This window comes from Myodes glareolus, chromosome 18 (genome assembly GCF_982192425.1).
Source record: "Myodes glareolus chromosome 18, mMyoGla1.1, whole genome shotgun sequence".
NCBI classification, from domain to species: Eukaryota; Metazoa; Chordata; class Mammalia; order Rodentia; family Cricetidae; genus Myodes; species Myodes glareolus.
In genome coordinates, this window is record NC_142043.1 from 70,779,297 (window position 1) to 70,797,699 (window position 18,403).

General features: G+C 46.2%; 1 protein-coding gene across 2 annotated transcripts; it reads right to left on the minus strand.

Annotated features, from left to right (window-relative positions):
• Window positions 1–6,478: 6,478 nt before the first annotated feature.
• LOC148119244 (H-2 class I histocompatibility antigen, D-37 alpha chain-like) lies at window positions 6,479–17,204 on the minus strand. Of its 2 annotated transcripts, XM_087898615.1 has the most exons (9): window positions 16,887–17,204; window positions 16,328–16,409; window positions 15,894–16,163; window positions 15,393–15,668; window positions 14,586–14,861; window positions 14,343–14,459; window positions 14,129–14,161; window positions 13,942–13,985; window positions 6,479–13,794 (listed from the first exon to the last, which is right to left on the minus strand). In XM_087898615.1, the coding sequence occupies exons 1-3, from the start codon at window positions 17,028–17,030 to the stop codon at window positions 15,997–15,999; spliced, it is 393 nt and encodes a 130-aa protein (XP_087754741.1). In that variant the 5' UTR covers window positions 17,031–17,204; the 3' UTR covers window positions 6,479–13,794; window positions 13,942–13,985; window positions 14,129–14,161; window positions 14,343–14,459; window positions 14,586–14,861; window positions 15,393–15,668; window positions 15,894–15,996. The 2 variants fall into 2 exon arrangements, with proteins under 2 accessions (XP_087754741.1, XP_087754740.1); XM_087898614.1 differs by lacking the exons at window positions 16,328–16,409; window positions 16,887–17,204 and having other exon boundaries at window positions 15,894–16,034.
• Window positions 17,205–18,403: the final 1,199 nt, after the last annotated feature.

Below are 18,403 nucleotides of genomic sequence, written 5' to 3' on the forward strand. Positions count from 1 at the left end.
CCTGTGTTGCTGTTCAGACTGGAGCTACCACCATATCTGTGTCCTCTTCGCAACTGTGAACTTCACCTTTTTCAGCTTCGTCTCCGACACTTGTCATCAGCTTCCCTGGGCCTTTGTCCCTGAGGAACATCCAGTGTCTGCCACTGCTCACCTGAGCAAGGTGATGCTTCATTAATGCAAAAGGGGCTGTGGCCAAGTTCTGTTAAATCCTCCCAGTCCTGTTTGGACTAACAGCATGTGCTTTTGCTCACTTCCTAGGATTCATGAAAGCCCTGATTGCAGATTTCTCTGTTACATATTGTATCACTCTGTTACATATTGTGTCACCCTGTTACATATTGTATCACTCTGTTACATATTGTATCACTCTGTTACATATTGTATCACTCTTCTTTGACTCAAAGGTCTGATGTTGATGTTGTGTCTCTGAGTAAAAAAGAATTCCACTATTCCAGAGGTAAAAACTCTGTGATAAAATCAGATTTTTGTGGAATGATTAATAGTGTAACCCATATGGCACTTAATAGTATCATTGTATGTCTGCTAATGTGTTATATAAACTTCACCATGGGATGGGACCACACTGGAAGAACATTTGACTCCCATGCATGAAGCTTGAGGTGCAGTTTCCAGCAAAAATACAAACTAACCCCTGAAAATGAAGTTCTTTGATTGTATCTGCTTTCCCCTAGTGAGAAACTTAACCAGTAAGATCCTGTGTGTTCTGTCTGTGTCTTAACGGTGGCCCTGTGGTGTTAAGAAGGTAACAGTGCAGCCACCTGGCAGGGTCTGTGGTCATCAGAACATCGGAGCTCAACTGACTAAAACCCCATCTGCCTGCCACACAGTGTGTTCTGAAGGGAGCCTGCTTTGTAACCTTGATTGAAGGATTTTGGGGATAGTTGCCTAAACTATATAAAAGAATGAAAGTTTAAAATAATGTAATTTGATTTTCAAGTTAAACTATCAGCATTAAGGAATAATCAAACAAAACATTATGAAACTTGGACTGGACAGATGTCTCAGAGGTTAAGAGCACTGACTGCTCTTCCAGAGGTCCTGAGTTCAATTCCTAACACCTTCATGGTGGCTCACAGTCATCTGTAATGAGATCTGATGCCCTCTTCTGACCTGCAGGCAGAACACTGTGTACATAAGAAATAAATAAATGCAAATAAACCAATAAATACAACTTTTTAAAAATTATGAAACTTAACTACCCCAAATTCCATTATCTGCAAAAGTATTGTAAAAGAGCTCATTAGCACTTGATTTTGGCAAGAATATAAATTACCTAATAATGTATTTTTCTTTTACTTCATATGATTAATTTTTAAATGGCCAGTATATTATGAACAAAATCCTTGGGCAACTGCTACTATTTTAGGTATAACAGAAAAAAGTATTTAGATAATGTGTTTGGTGGCGATGAAGTCAGCAGGCTTCACTGTAACAAGACTTCACTTCTGGTTGCCACTTCATGGTGACACACTCCCTTAATCCCAGAATTTGGGAGACAGGTGGGAGGATCTCTGTGGCTTTCAGAACAGCTTGGCTGTGTAAAGAGACCCAGTATTAAACAACAAAACAAACCAAACTTCACAATTGAGAGATCTTATAGAAGAGAGAAGGCATCTTTCAATCGGGAGTCACTGGAATCTTTGATGTTTGAATTGTCTAAACTGTGAGGTGTCCATATTCACCCCAACATGAGGTAACATAATAGATAATTGTCTGGCCCAGGGTCTCAGGGTCTCAGTGGCAGTCTGAGTCCACACCTGGGGATTGTGAACCTTTTCAGGGACTCCAGGACATCAGGACAGGGAGGAGAGCCACTGTTCCACCTCATCCTGAGTGGATGCCCTGAAAAGAATACACTGACCCATAAAATTAAGAGCCCTGTGGGTAGTGAGCCCTACACAGGCCTCCTGAAGTGCATACAGTGTCTTAAAACCCCAGGAGGGAAGCCCCCTCTTTGTATTAAAAGTGCACATTCATCCTGTGTGTAAAAAGAGTCTGTTAATCTTGGGGCCTCTCAATACAAAATGTTCTACACTGCCTGGGTACACTGGAAGAGTGTGGTACTGACCACACCTGTATGTACACACACACACACACACACACACACACAAATACACACACACACATACAAATACACACACTACACACACATACACATTCACACACACTACACACACATACACACCACACACACACATACCACACACACATACACATACACACAACACACACACACACAATGACAGGTCTCCAGTGGACTGGGGACTAGCATGCCAACCACTCAGAGGACAGTCACTGGAATGAGGCCGCCTGTAGCTGCGAGGCTGCAGAGTGGAGAAGGCAAGCAGAGCGACTGTCAGTGTCTCCCTTCAGGAATGGGGTGTGGGGGTGCTGCTCCAGGGCTGTGTAGCTGGCTGGTCAGGGTCTTAGGACATGGGGAAACAAAACAAAAAGTGCATTCAAGGAGAGAATTTGTCACCATTAACAGAGGAACATTTAAATATCTGAACACATCAGTGTTGGAATCTAAGGACCCAGGTTCCCAGAGGACCAAGGAGGGAGACTTCACAGAGAGCTCTGTCAGCCTGTTCAGCCTGGACCACTGCAGCAGGGCTCAGGGAAGGAGTCACCTCAGGGCTGCAGGGGAGAAGCAGCCACACTCTCCCGCAATGGCCCCACAGCCACACTCTCCTGTGTCTGTGCCAGCCTCACCCCCATGCCAGCCGCACTCCAGGCTCACCAGGGCACATCACAGCTGGAGGTTCTCAGTGTCAGTGGTCACCACAGTTACAACAGGTCACACACCCTCAACCAGAACACACACAGTGCGGGTTCCTGTCTTCCCCTTCCTGTAACAGCTGTGGTCCTGAGGGCAAGCATCTGGCTGGGTCCAGAGATGCAGTGACTCTGTGCTGAGGTCTTCCTCTCACACCACCACCTGATAGGGGCCTCCAGCCTGGACACCCAGTCTGCACAGCCGGGCTCTCCAGTGACATCAGTGTGGAAGGTCCAGCTGCTTTGTGAGCTAAGTGCTGCAGGGGCTCAAATTCCCTAAGTAACAATCCCTCCACACATCACCACCTCCCTCATTTCTTTAAGAGAGTTTTAACTCTACAACTTTTCTCTTGGGGAAAAATACTTCAGTGATTGAATTTTGCCCCAAATTTAACCCAAAAATACAGATTCATCTTTTGCCCATGAAAATGGAGATGGAAGCTGTGGGCACCTATTTTAATTGGGCTGTAGGGACACTGGTGTTTGCATTGAGGTCTCTTCTAGTTAAGCTATTGGTGATGTAGGTGATCAGCAGACATACTGGGAAACCAGAGTCTTGGTTATGAGGAGTCCCAAGTGGTTCGTTCTTAGCCTCAGTTCCTAAGACACTCAGTGACAAGAGCATCATCCACCCCACTGTGAATTCTGCTCTGTCCTCAGTAAATCCAAGATCATGTTCTCAAGCTGTCACAAGACACTGTGCTGTTGGGGACCGTGAATTTTCTAACTGAATTGTACATGCTATAACATGACTTAACATGAATGATACTTTGTTTAAACAACAATGTTTTACTACAACTTCCTCATAAATGTGTGTTGTGATTAAATGAACTACAGGATTTGTAGGCTTTTTTGTCTCCCGTGGGCAGCCCCCCTGCTGATGGACTTGAAGTGGCCTCAGAGTTGGCACAGAAAACACCCAGACAGGAAATTCTCAGCACAAAATTGCCCAAGAAGGACAAGGTAGAGGGGGTTTGCTACCTCTGAGTGGAACAAAGACAGCAGCAGGAGTGGGTTTTAGGCGGGGTGGGGGGCTGCCTTAGAATGAACTGCTTAAGTCCTGATTGAATGTTTGTCAGTGTAGCCAAATAAGGAATTTTGATTGCTGGCCCTTGATGTTTTAAAATTGGACCTTGGTGATCAACCTGCAGGGCAAACACTTGTATGGATTTAAGAGTTTTTTCAAGATACAAACCTAGATCCTATCTTAACTTATTTATGAGCCATCTAGGAAGTCAGAATTCTCCCACAATACCTGAAAATATAAGTAACCCAAATAAAACACAAAGATAATGAGAAAGTTGTGTTCTTCAACACATTCCTGATATAAGACAATTGTTTGCTGCAGAGAAGTTATATCAAGTGGAATATACCAGACCAGTATCTCTCAACCTAGCATTACAAACTGGATCATTTTATGACAGAGAAACACTGTGCTATCTTTCATGCTTTCACTCAGCACGCAAGATTACAGAATAATTCTAGTAGTGTTCTGTGTCCATCCTGGCATGCTACTCTGAAATCTGGAAAACAAAGGCTCAGCTCTCCATGATAACGACATAAATTAGACAAGTTGTAGGTAGGCTTTATACCCTCTTCAATTCTGTCGTCTGATGTGCGATTCCCCTCTGTGTGCAGTGATTACCATTAATGACTAAGGAAACTACTTTGACCTATAGCAAGGCAGAACTTAGTGAGGCAGGGAAAAGTAAACTGAATGCTGGGAGAAAGAAGGGTGGAGTCAGAGAGAAGCCATGGAGTTGCCAGAGACAGAATCTGGGAACTTTACCCGGTAAACCACAGCCACTTGTTGATATACAGATTAATTAAAATGGGTGAAATTAAGATGTAAGAATTAGCCAAAAGGAAGCTAGAGCTAATAGGCCAAGCAGTGATTTAATTAATGTGGTTATTTCGGGGGTAAGGGGCTGAGAACAAACTAGCAGTCCCCTTCTACAGTTGTCAGCTGCTGTTGACACACAATTGCTAAGCTTGAACTGACAATGTTTGGTGCAGCATTAAGGAATTTGATGATATGGGTTTCAAGAAAATAACATTAAATACAACAATTATATCTATGTTTTTAAAAAGAGAGCTCATGGAGTTCTCACTAGACCAGCAGCACACTCGATTTGAATACGTTGTTTTTAAATTATTTGAAAAAGAAGTTTTTCCTTTGCTCATTCTTTCTTTTTGCCTTTATAAGGCTATTTTCATTTTTAAAATAAAATATGCAACTAATGCTAATTTGATTTTTAACATCAAAGTTCATTTAGTGACCATGGACCTTCTGTAATGCAATTGGAGTAAAATACTGATGTTTAAACAAAGTATCATTCATGTAAAAGTCATGTCATAGCATGTACAATTCAGCTAGAAAATTCACAGTCCCCAAAAGCACAGTGCCTTATGACAGCTTGGGAACATGGTCTCAGGTTTACTGAGGACAGAGCAGAATTCACAGCAAGGCTGAAGACGCTCTTGTCACTAAGTGCCTTAGGGACTGATGCTGAGAACCAACTACTGGGACTCCTCATAACCAAGACTCTGGTTTCCCAGTGTGTCTGCTGACCACTTACTTCACTAATAGCTTAACTGTCAGAGAAGTCAATGCAAACACCAGTGTCCCCACAGGCCAATTAAAATGAGAGGTGCCTGCAGCTTCCATCTCCATTTTCATGGGCAAAAGATAAATCTGTATTTTACACTTAAAATTTATGCAAAAGCGAAGTCCTGAAGTGTCTTCCTGAAGATCAAAGTTCGAATATTCAACTCTGTTAAAAGGGTGGAGGGTGGAGTTAGCATGTGGAAGTAATTTTACTCACAGATTTTGAACCTTGCACCTCTCAGCTCATGACTGCAGTTGAACCTTCTACATCTACCATGACCTTCTACTGGAGATGGGGTCAATGCTGGAAAGTCTTCAGCAAGTGTTGGTGTGAGAGGAAGAATTCAATACAAAATCACCACATAACTTTTTGTCCTCAGGGCCAGAAGCTTGAGATTGATTCTAACGTGAACCTGCCAGGCATGTTTTCTGAGTGTGTGTGTGTGTGTGTGTGTGGTGTTGTAAAGTGGAGCAGAGCAGAATGCAGTCCCACAGTCTCCTGAGTATGGGGGCCTAGTTGGGCCTTGAGGGGACAGGGATGGAAACACCTCTTACTGCTGTCATTCAGGAACCCCACAGGATAATGAGACAGGCACCACTCACAGGAACAAGAATGGGCCTGGTCCTCCATGCTAACGAAAAAGACAAGAAATAAACACAGAAGAAAGGGGGAAAGAACTACAGCCGCACTGAGTTCAGGGTAACCTGTCAGAACAGCCCTAGTTGCTCATAATCCTGGACACAGGACAGGGCTATGCCCATCCCAGTGTCTCTGTGACCAGACTTTGTCACCATGTGGTTATATTAAGTGACTAGGACAGACAGCCAAGGAGGACATAGCTGAGGAGTGAGCACACCACATGACTGAGCTCCACCTGGCACAGCCCCACCCTCACTCAGCTCCCACAGACTCCTCCTGTCCCCCACCCTGACACTCAGCACAGCAAACACAGATCCTGGAAGGTTCTCCATGCTGCCATTTATTTTCTCCATCTGAAAGACCTCCGGAGCACGGAGACTCCCACTCAAGTCTCTGGATAGCACGACCCCCGAGGAACTCACGAGAGACCCTCCTTGCAGCAATCACACGAGGTTTATTGACAGGATAGGAGCCAGTGCACTGGGGCCGAAGCTCATTTCCCACGCAGGGGTAGAGAGTTCGACCCCGAGTAGCTGGGAGAAGGGGTATTTAAGGGAAAAAAAACACAACCCAGTAATCCAAAGGGGGGTAGGGAGGGCGTCATTGGAAAATTCCAAAAATACCAGTGATCATCGAAAAATTCTGAAAATACAAGTGATAATCACGGGGGACAATTCCCTGTTTCTCAAGATCATAATCTAACTTTACCTTCAGCTAGTTCCTGAAACAAAGTCACTGAACTGGTTAATCTAGATTTTTGATGGTTCTCTCCCTGCTTAGATTTTTGGCTCTATTTTTTCTGCTAGAGGGGTATGGATTTATCCAGGCCTTTCTTTTCCCCACTATTTTTTCTAGTGCCTAGTTCTAATCATAGAACTAGATTTCAGTATCTTTTTAACCTTGTAAAGCACTATATCTGAACAGCACTTATTCTTTCTCTAATGAAGGTAATTAGTTTTAATTCATTAAAGTACTGAGGGGCCTGTATTAGGGCAGCTACCCCGAGGCCCAGGATTACTGCTAGTGTCAGAGAAATAGGTTCTCGTTGAAAGTGAGTTGGGTGCTTGTCAAACTCATCTTCAAGCGTGTTAGCTGGATGATAAAAGACCCTAGGTACCAGTTGTACAAGCACACAGTAGTCTTTAGTGTCATTAAAAACCGATGTCGACACGCAAGGTGTCAGGCTTCTACTACAAGCTCACCATTTATCTAAACCGGGAACCAAGAACCTGGTGTCAGGAGTCTTAGGGTTCTTAAGAGTCTTGTTACATAACCTCAGAAAGAGTTAGCCTATGATTAGTCCCCCAAACACAGGCCTCCTGACTGGTGGTGTTGTTAAAAGCCCCAGATACTGCAGTTTGGGCCATTCAGGAGCTCGCTTCACATGGGAGTGTGGATCCAGACAGAAATACATACTTCTTTCAGTTGTTCCCAGATCTGGCGTCTCACCATTTCAAGGGCCTTTAGGTGGACAAATAAAGGTTCTAGAAAGAATAGCATCAGGATTATACACTCCACCCGACTCAGTGAGCGGTGGCAGTCCCCCACATAGGATCTCATAAGGAGTGAGTTTAAATCACCCTGGGGTGTTCTGAACCCAGAACAGGGCAAAGGGAAGGAGGGTTGTCCAGTCATTCCCGCAGGTCTCTAGGGCCAATTTTGTCAGGGTCTCTTTTAGGGTTTTATTTATCCTTTCTACCTGACCTGAGCTCTAGGGTCGGTAAGCACAACGTAATTTCGAATTGATCCCCAGTTGGGTGGCCAGTCCCTGACTTACCTGGGCAACAAAGGCAGATCCATTATCAGACCTGATTACATTGGGTATCCCAAACCTTGGGAAGATTTCTTTTATGATCTTCTGAGCCACCACATTGGCTGTCTCAGCCCTGGTAGGAAAAGCTTCTACCCAGCCTGAAAAAGTATCTATAAAAACTAATAAATACTTTTTTACCATATCTGGATGGCTTAATTTCTGTAAACTCTACCTCCCAGTAGGCCCCACGGCACTCACACCTGAGCCTCTTCCCAGGAGTATGTATGGAGTGCCTGCATTAATCATAGCACAGGCCTTGCAGCTTTTGATTGCTTTTTCTGCCAAGTCAGAGAGTCCCATAACGTATTAGTCGGAGGACCTAACCACATCTTTTAGTTTCTTGGCCCCCATGTGGGTCAGGCCATGTAAGTTGGTAACATACTTTTTGAGGGAGGACTAGCTTTCCTCCTCTGTTTCTACTGCCCCATATGGGGTTCTTTACCAGTCCTAATTTGCCCATAATTTGATAGTCCTCGGGGGTGTACCCAAAGTTGGTTTCACTGATATCATTATAATCTTTAGATTCTTTTGACTGCCAGGATCATTGCTCCTTGGGCCATCTGTTTAGCAGTTAGGTCTTCCATCTGATTTCCTTTAGCCACAGCATCTTGATCTTTTTGGTGTCTTGGACAATGTATGATGGCTACCTTCTTTGGCAAACGTATGGCCTCATGGAGGCTCAAATTTTCTTTTTTCTTTTTTATGTCTTTTCCTGCAGATGTTAATAGTCCTCTGTGTCTGTATATTGCTCTGTGTACATGGGCAGTGACAAAAGCATACCTGCTGTCAGTGGATGTTGATAGACTTCCTCTCCGTCCTCGGTAGAGCTTGTATCAAAGCCACGAGTTCGGCTTTCTGGGCCGATGTCCTTCAGGGAGGCTACTGGTCCAGATTACTTGCTTCCTGTCCACCACTGCTACCCCTGCCTTCCGTTTACCTTCAAACACAAAACTGCTGCCGTCCATCCGTATACCAGCTCAGACTCCCAGGCCAAGGATGATCCTTCAGATCATTTTGGGTACCAGCTTCTTCTGCCAAAATGTCAGTGCAGTGATGGATAGGTGAGGTGTCATCAGTCTCAGGCAGTAGGGTAGCAGGATTGAGGACAGCACGGGGAGCGAAGGTCACCAGTTCAGTCAACAAAAGGCTTTGATTCCCTCCGGCCCGGTTTGAGTAAACCTGATCTGGGCCTTCAACTTTGTTAACAAGTCTCTTTGTAATAAAGGCCTGGGACACTCAGGGATAACCAGGAAGGAATGAGTCACTTGTCCTCTCCCCAAATCTACAGTTCGCAAGGTGGTCCACGGATATTGTTTCTATCCAGTAGCTCCAATTACTACAGTCTTTTTATTCTTTAGCTTCCCCAATGGTTATTACAGCACAGAGTGCTCAGCCCCTATGTCCACTAGAAAATCCATAGGGGTCCCCTCCTCAGTCAAGGTTACCCTATGCATGGGGGAGGGGGTCTGAGCCCCATCCCTCTAATCATGTTCTTCTAGAGCCAGTATCTTAGAGGCCCTTCCTTTCTTCTTTGGGCATTCTCTTGTCCAATGTCCTTTTTCTTTGCAATAAGCACATCGTTCTTTGTCCAAGGGGCGTCTCTGTCCATCTTCACTCATCTTTGGTCTTCTGTTGCCCAGGTTCCCTATCTGTCTAGGTCCTGTCTTCCCTTTCTCTCATACCACTGCGGCCAAAATTTTATCAAATTTCTCTCTTGTCTATGATCCCGTCGGTCTTCTTTTTCTTCTGCCTCCCACCCCTCTCTCTCTCTCTCTCTCTCTCTCTCTCTCTCTCTCTCTCATTTCTCTTCCTAAGTCTCTCACTTATGAAACACTTTCTCTACCTCCTTAACCAAATCCTGCAAGGTATAATCCTGCAACCCTTCTAACCATTGTAACTTTTCTTAATATCTGATGCTGACTGTCCTATGAAGGCCATAGCTACCACTGACTCTCAGAGGTTGGGTCAAAGGGAGTATACCGCCTGTCAGCCTCCTTTAAACATTCAAGAAACACAGATGGTGGTTCAAGTAGCCCCTGAGACCTGCCATGAGAGCCCCGCGGCAATAGACTGTCAGCGGCTCCCTACCTGTTTTAAGTTTGACCTTGAAAACACACATAGGGAATTAGATAAGGCCCATTCCTGTTTACACATTTTTTTTAACCAAAATCTCTCTTGCTTTTTAGACAACATACCAAAAAATCTCTCTTGCCTTTTAGACAACATAAAAACTCTTACCAAAGTCTTTTTTTGTGGTTTTTCTCAGTGGGGATGTATAGCTACATTTTAAACAAGAACAGCACATAAAATCCTGTACCAGTGTGAAACATTTGAGACCAGCAATGGGTCTTTTTTTTTTTAAACATTAACCAACAATAATTTGTAACCAGCCCCTACAAATGATAACAGATACTTATAATACTTATAACCCATAGGATCTGAAAGAGTTCTTCACCCGCAGACCCAAGCCTTGGTCAGCTTTGACGAGAGGTTTGAGACGTGCAGCTCCCAGGGCAGCACAGGGGGCCAGGGTAGTATGCAGCACTGGGGAAAAAGATTGTTAACCTCTTTAGCCCATAGCAATTACCCTCAGATTTTTATTTAGTGTTTGAAATCCTATTGGGGTACATTTGCCTTCTACAGCTGTGTCTGGCAGCCTTGATACCTTGTAGCAGCAAAGCTGAATAGCCCAGCCATCCATACAAGAATGCTGCCCTGCAGTCACATGCTTGGGGCCAAGGCTGACTCTTTTTTTTTTTTTTTTGATGAAATATACCACTATGCTTATGGTCCTATCTCTGAAGTCTTGTAAGTGATTACAATATCAAAGTCAAAAGATGTCATGATTTGAGTATATCAGCATCAGTCTAATTCAGGACAAAAGCACAACACACATTACACAGACATACAGGACAATGGCGCCAATCAAAACAAAGACATAGCTTCAAGCTACTTTGCAGGTGTTGGTGCGGAAGAATTGTCTGTATTCTGTCAATCATGTTTTAAATAAATGCTGGTTGGCCAGGCGGGAAGTATAGGCTGGTCAACCAGATAGGCAGTCGAGGTGGAACAAAGAGAACAGGAGTATTCAGGGAAGCAGGAAGCTCCTCCCCCATTTCTTCCCAGATCATGGAAGAATCAAGATGTAACCTGCCTGGCTGAGAAAAGGAACCGAGCCATGTGGCTAACATAGAAAGAATAATGAGTTAATATACGTTACAAGAGCTAATAAGTAGCTCGAGCTAATGGGCCAATCAGTTTATAATCTTATGGCGACCTCTGTGTGATTTTCTCTGGGACCAAACGGCTGGGGGACCTGGCGGGACAGAAACCCCAATAAGCAGCCTGGTCTTCATGTTACAGAATGGCGCTCAACGTGGATGGCTGCATCCACATAAAGCCTGAGACAGCTTGGGAAGTAATTCTAGAACAAAATGACAGTATTGTGCATGGATTCTTGGTAGCAGCAATTTCTTGGGTCTGCTCTGCTTGCTAGGGTCAAGCAAGTGCTCTCATTTAAGAGAGGCTTCCTGACTCAGCTTTAGCTGCAAAACCTTATAGCTCTTTAAAGAGATTCTGCCATGAAACACTTAAACGGTGTTGATGAAAAGCTGAATGCAAGCTTTTCAGTTTTCAGCCATAGCAGGAAAAAAGCTATGCCGTTTTAAAATGCTGACTTTCTGGGTCGACCTGCCAGGGCAAACTCTGACTTTTCCAGGGAGTTGGCCCAACTATGAAACATTTGAATGTGGTCTGTGAGCAGAATGCTGCAGCTTGCTTGTTGGCAGGGACCTTGAAACACCACAGAGTTGTGGTGATAAACGTGGCTACAGCTGGTACCTCAGCCATGAGGCTGAAATCTCAGAAAGGTAAGAAATGGGCTGGATCTAGCCGTCAAAGCCACGGCTTTAATTCTCTCCATACTGCTTAGTAAATTAAAGCCTCATGTGGTCCGAAAAAGAGAGAGAGAGATTCAGTAAAGAGAGATTCAGAGATGAAGAAAACCTCTAAATGGTTTACTATGTGTTAAAAATACATGTAGGCTAAAGGTTAAAGTCTTTAAAAAAAAGAAAGAGAATAGTTGGGTGTGGTGGTACACACTTTTAAACCCAATGCCTAGGAGGCAGAGGCAGACAGATCTCTGAGTTCAAGGTATGGTAGTACACACCTTCAATCTCAGCACTGGGGAGGCAGAGACTGGCAGATCTCTGTGAGTTCAAGGACAACCTGGTCTATACACTTATTCCAGGACAAAGATATACAGAGAACCTGTCTCTAAAAGTAAAAGTAAAAATAAAAGAAATAGAGGTTAAAGTAACGCCACATAAAGATGGAAAATATACAGAGAATTTTGATACTGTATGCTATTATGCTCTCTTTGAATTGTTTGAATGCTGAGGAAGGAGCAACAGCTGCTAAAAGATATTTGCTTATAAATACTTCTGAATTAATCTCAGATAGGTATTTTGAAAATACCTTGACTTCAAAACTGAAGTCAAAAGGTATGTTACTTTGGAGAAGAGGATTTGCTTTTGTTTCCACAGGAAATAAGAGGCTGTGGATTCATTCTGAGTTAAGAAAAATCAGGTTTGATCAAGGAAAAGCACCTGAGAAATCTCCGGTAGGAACAGCTGGCCCAGATGTCTGAGTTCTAAATCCAGAACAGATTCAAGATGCTGCCTGAAATGATCAAGCCTCACAGGATACTCCAGTCAGGACTTGATCATAACTTTAAGTTTTCTTTAGGTCCCCATAAGATTATCAGTGCCCCTGACTGGCTGAAAGTAGCCTGGAAAATTACACCCACATTCCCAAGAAAATGGACTTTGGGTATTTTCCTTTTTTTTTTTTAAAAAAAAAAAGAGGGGGAAGTGGTATGGGAGAATTGTCTATATTCTGTCAATCATGTTTTAAGTAAACGCTGATTGGCCAGGCAGGAAGTATAGGCAGGTCAACCAGATAGGAAGTAGAGGTGGAGCAAAGAGAACAGGAGTATTCTGGGAATCAGGAAACAGACAATGTATCACCTACAAGTGGGTCTTCGGAGACGAGGGTGGTTGCCAATCCCAGGACGAGCCCCCAAATGAAAGACCTCCAGAGTGGGGAGACTCTCACTCTAGTCTCAGGATAACATGACCACCTAGGAACTCACGAGAGACCGTCCTTGCTACAATCACATGAGGATTATTGACAGGACAGGAGCCAGTGCAATGGGGCCGAAACTCATTTCCCACGCAGGGGTAGAGAGTTTGACCCCGAGTAGCTGGGAGAAGGGGTATTTAAGGGAAAAAACCACAACCCAGCAATCCAAAGCAGGGTAGGGAGGGCGTTATTGGAAAATTCCAAAAATAGCAGTGATCATCGAAAAATTCCAAAAATACCAGTGATCATCGAAAAATTCCAAAAATACCAGTGGTAATCACAGGGGGGTAATTCCCTGTTTCTCAAGATTATAATCTAACTTTACCTTCAGCTAGTTCCTGAAACAGAGTCATTGAACTGGTTAATCTAGACTTTTGATGCTTCTCTCCCTGCTTAGATTTTTGGCTCTATTTTTTCTGCTAGAGGGGTCTGGATTTATCAAGGTTTTTCACTTCACACTTTCAGAATTCTCTCCTGCAATTTGATCTGCCAGTCTTTCAGATCAAGATCATGAACAACCGAGTTCACATTCATATTCTTATTTTCAGTGTGGAGGTGAGGGGTTGCAGCTCAGGGCAGCATGGAGTGACCTGATGGGGATGTGCCCTCCTGCCTGGCTGGACAAGGAAGTTGGCTGGGAAGAGAGCAAAGTGCAGTGAGAGACCGGATCCAGGTGTGCAGGGGTGAGGTGAGCTCCTCAGTTCTTCACGTTGTTTCCACAGGGGAAAGCAGACAGCTTCAGACATTTGTTGTTTCTTAAGTCAGAACATGTCCTCATGAGGCAGCAGTATGAAGCTAGGGAATAAGATTCATGAACAGTCAATATAAAGACATCTCAAAGGCCTGCTGTGACTCATTCAAATGTCTGAATCCTGAGAATCCCTGGGACCCAGTCCTCTCCTCCTTGCCTCATCCGAACCCCAGGCCCCCACATGGTGTCACCTTTTCAAGCCTTCAGAGATAAGACAGAGCTCTGGGAACGGCCCCTGTACACAGAAGAAGAAAGGACAAGGCTCATTCAGGATACTGAGAGGATGTGAGTGGAGGAGGAATTAGGGGCTGGCTGGGTTCCCCACAAGCTCAACTCCATCCCAAGGGTCTCAGGGACAATCCTGCTCCCCAAACTTACCTAAAACATGAGAACAGTCCCCTCCTTTTCCACCTGTGAAAAGAAAAACTGTGAGAAACCAGAAAGGACTGCAATCCAAGAATGTTTTCAGAACTGACAGCAGATCTAGGCTAGAGACTAGGGCAACAAGGGGTGTAAACTTGTTTCCCATTAATGAGGCAGAGCACACTTCTGAAAGGGGCGGAGAGAGAACTCAGACCCTGCCCTTTCCTACCTGTGTTTCTCCTCCTCTTCCTCACAACAGCCACCACAGCTACAATGATGGTCACAGCTCCAAGGAGAACCAGACCAGCAATGACTGCCATGATGGGGACCGTGGGTTGCGAAGGCTCTGGGAAGGGAAAAATAGGAAGGGAAGGTGAGGGTCATGACCCCAGCTCTCAGCCCTGACCCTGCTGAGTGTCTGCAGAAGGCTCCAGCTTTCCCTGACCCCAGCTCTGCACCCACTCCCTCTTACCCCATCTCAGGGTGAGGGGCTCAGACAGCCCCTCATGGTACACATGGCATGTATATTTGTGCTCCTCCCCCGAAGGCACCACCAGAGACGCCCACTTCTGGAAGGTTTCATCCCCAGAAGGCCTGGTCTATACCAGTTCCATTTCCTGAGTCTGTTCTTCCTCCTCCCTCTGCCAGGTCAGGGTGATGTCAGCAGGGTAGAAGCCCAGGGCCCAGCACCTCAGGGTGACATCACCTTTAGGTCCAGGATGATGGGTCAAATGTGCCTTTGTGGGTTCTGAGGGAAAGAGTTGTGAAGATGAGACATCTTACTTTCTTCTGGGGACTCAGCAGTGTTCATGTGACCATTCTGGGAATGGACAGGGAACTGGGTGGGATTAGGGTGTCCTGATATTAGTAGACCCCAGCTAAAGCACAGGCCCCGGGGTCTTGTGCTCTAGGGATGCTCTAAGATGTGAGTGACAGTTTGCTGTAGGAGGCTTCAGGGCTCTGCAGACAGATAGAGGGGAAGGGATTCTGGTCCTGAGCTGAGTGAGGGCCAGGAGACTCAGGAAAGCTGGAGTTAGACTCCAGAGACACCGAGGGTGACCACAGAGGAGGCCTGAGAGAAAAAGCTCCTGTGGGTCCAGGGCCATCGTCAAGGCTGTCCTGCTGTTAAAGGATTAGTCTCCCAATGGGAAAAGCAGCCTGGAGTCTCCCTGTCCATATTCCTCAGCCCGGTGCCTGCTGGGCAGTGTTCTTCCTCTGAGGATGCCCAGAGCCTTTCCCCCAAACTACAGAAGAAAAGCAAGGATGGATCTCCAGGTACCTGAGCGCAGCAGGGTCGCGTTCCCCAGTTGCAGGTATCTCTGGAGCCAGTTTATGCACCCGCCCAGCAGGTAAGCTCTCTGGTGGTCGGCCTCGTTCATGTCCTCTGACTTGCGCTTAGAGATCTGAGAGGCCGCGTCAGTTGTGGTCCAGGTGCACAGGTCCATGTTCAGGGAGATATAATCCTGGCCATCGTAGGCCTCCTGAGAGTATCCGCGGACCAGGCGCCCATCTGGACCCATGTCACAACCATACATCCACTGCAGAGTGTGAGGTTCTGGCGGGAACACAGTGGTAAGCGCCACTTTGTGGCCATCCGGCCCCTTGTCAGTCTGTCCTTAACCCGGCCTTTCATAATCCAAAGTGCAACTGAAACCTGAGCCAAACTCTGCGGGGTCCTTCCTGTTAGAGGGTCTGGGCAGGTGTTTGGATGAAGATGACCCAAGTCCGTCCCAGGGGAGATGGAGGGGTCGTGTCAGTGTTCGCGGCCGAGGTCACTCACCGTCCTCACTCTGATTGTAGTAGCCTCGCAGTGTCTGGAGATTGAATTTGAAGTGCTTCCCTGTCTTCCTGGCTTTCCAAGTCTCCCTCTTCCAATACTCTGGCTACTCCTGTTTCATCCACAGCGCCCGCGGCTCCATCCTCGGAGTCTCCGCATCGCTGTCGTAGTGCACGAACTGCGTGTCGTCCACGAAGTCGATAAGGATGAACCGCGGCTCCCGGAGGCCGGGCCGGGACACCGCAGTGTGGAAATACCGCAGCGAGTGCGTGCCTGGGGTGGGGGGCGGGTCGTGGTGAGACCCTCCTCCAGGGACCAGGGTTCCAGGTGAAGGCAGGGGAGACAGGAGCTAGGTCAGTAAGATGCCTTTACAGGGTACTGCCCCCACCGGGCTCCCTCCTCCTCCTTTCCGCAAAGTCTCCCCACCCCTTACTCACTAGCCTGTGTCTGGACCAGAACTATGGAGCACACCAACAGTTTGACTGGGGAAGCAGAAGACATTTTCCTCAGTACAGGAGCCTGTGAAGGGTGTAGAAGTTCCTGTAAACTAATTTACTTGTAACCTCTGTGCCACCGATTGGTTTAGAAACTCGGTGTTCAATGAGAACTGTGAGTTCATCATTTATTTCCGGAGGAACACGACCGGAGTTGAAAGTGGAGTTGTGTATATGGAAAACATTGCCGGGCATTGTTCTGGCGTCTTTAATTAAGAAACAAAAATGCTGTCAAAAGTCACTGCATGACCTAGGACTTTAAACGGATGCAGGTCCTCTTCACTCTGGGGCAGCAGTGAGTGTCCTGGATAGTGTGGGCACCTGACCCCGTACCCAGCCCGGCAAACCCTATACCGTCCACCCGCAGGAACAGTCTCCAAAACTAAAGCAAAACTCAGATACCCACAGCCTCCTGCAGAATCTCGGACACTGGGATCAGTGGAGATTCGGGACCATTTGCGGGGCACAAGGGGTCCTAACCTCCGACCCGGAAATCACTCACCGCCCTGACTCTGGTTGTAGAGGTGGGGCAGGTCCTGAAGGCAGGTTTAGATAGTCTATCTGTGCTTCTGTGGCTCCCCAGTGCTCCAGCTCCTTCTGCTTGCTCCACTGTCTGTACACAGGGCTCAATGCGATTGAACTCCATTGTTGTCCCTGTAGCCTGAAGCAATCAAAAGCTCTGGAGGGGGCAGGATGGCAGGACACAGCTGTGCCAAAATAGGGAAGCAGAGACTGGGAGCAGCATGCAGTGAGATCCGGACCATCCTCGCCAGATGAACCTGGAATCAATAGAGAGCAAGATTGAAATCACCAGCAGTTTATACTTCCCAAACCACACCTTTATGCTTTCAGAACCTGAAAGTCACTTCCGAGACTTGAGACTTCGTCCTCACTCAATAAAGCTAGGTCTCTCTCTCTCTCTCTCTCTCTCTCTCTCTCTCTCTCTCTCTCTTATTGAGTTTTATTGAGCTCTACAATTTTCTCTGCTCCCCTTCCTGACTCTTCCCTCTCTTTCAGCCCTCTCCCAAGGTTCCCATGCTCCCAATTTACTCAGGAGATCTTGTCTTTTTCTACTTCCCATGTAGATCAGATCCATTTATGTCTCTCTTAGGGTCCTCATTGTTGTCTAGGTTCTCTGGGATTGTGATTTGTAGGCTGGTTTACTTTGCTTTATGTTTAAAACCTCCTACGAGTGAGTACATGTGATAATTGTCTTTCTGGACCTGGGTTACCTCACTCAAAATGATGTTTTCTCGCTCCATCCATTTGCCTGCAAATTTCAAGATGTCATTTTTTTCTGCTGTGTAGTACTCCATTGTGTAAATGTACCACATTTTCCTTATCCATTCTTTAGTCGAGGGGCATTTAGGTTGTCTCCAGGTTCTGCCTATGACAAACAATGTTGCTATGAACATAGTTGAGCACGTGTTCTTGTGGCACAATTTAGCATCTTTTGGATATATACCCAAAAGTGGTATTACTGGGTTTTGTCCTTCTGGCTGCCCTCTGGGTGGCTTTCCCCTTCCAACTCCCAGCTCTCAATGGCCCCAGTTGCCCAGGTGAGCCCATGGCTGCTCTGGATGCTGTGGCCCATGCTGCTGCCCTGAGCTGGCTCTGGGCCTTGGAATCCAGAGAGAGGCTCCTGTGTGAGAGGCGGCCTGTTAGTGTGAGCAATGACTTCATGCTCAGCAGCTCTGCAGATGGTAAAGCAGGTGCTGCAGTGGGAGGAAGGTTGCTGGCCGTCCCCACCTCTGAGGACAGTCAGGGAGAGGAGCAGACAGTGCCCCAGAAGTCAGGAGTCAGTCACCTCAGCCCCGACCAGGACATGGGCTTTCTGTGTTCTGCCTGTGCTCCAACCCTGCTGCTCCCGCAGCCCCCGTCATGCAGCACTGCCTGAGGGAAATGCTCACTCCCTGGAGATCTGTGAATTCTGTCCTTAGTTTTTCAAAGCAGTAGCCTGGGCCTCTAGAGGTCTTGAGTTTGCACAGTAACCTGTGCAGTGGATAAGACACCAGCCAT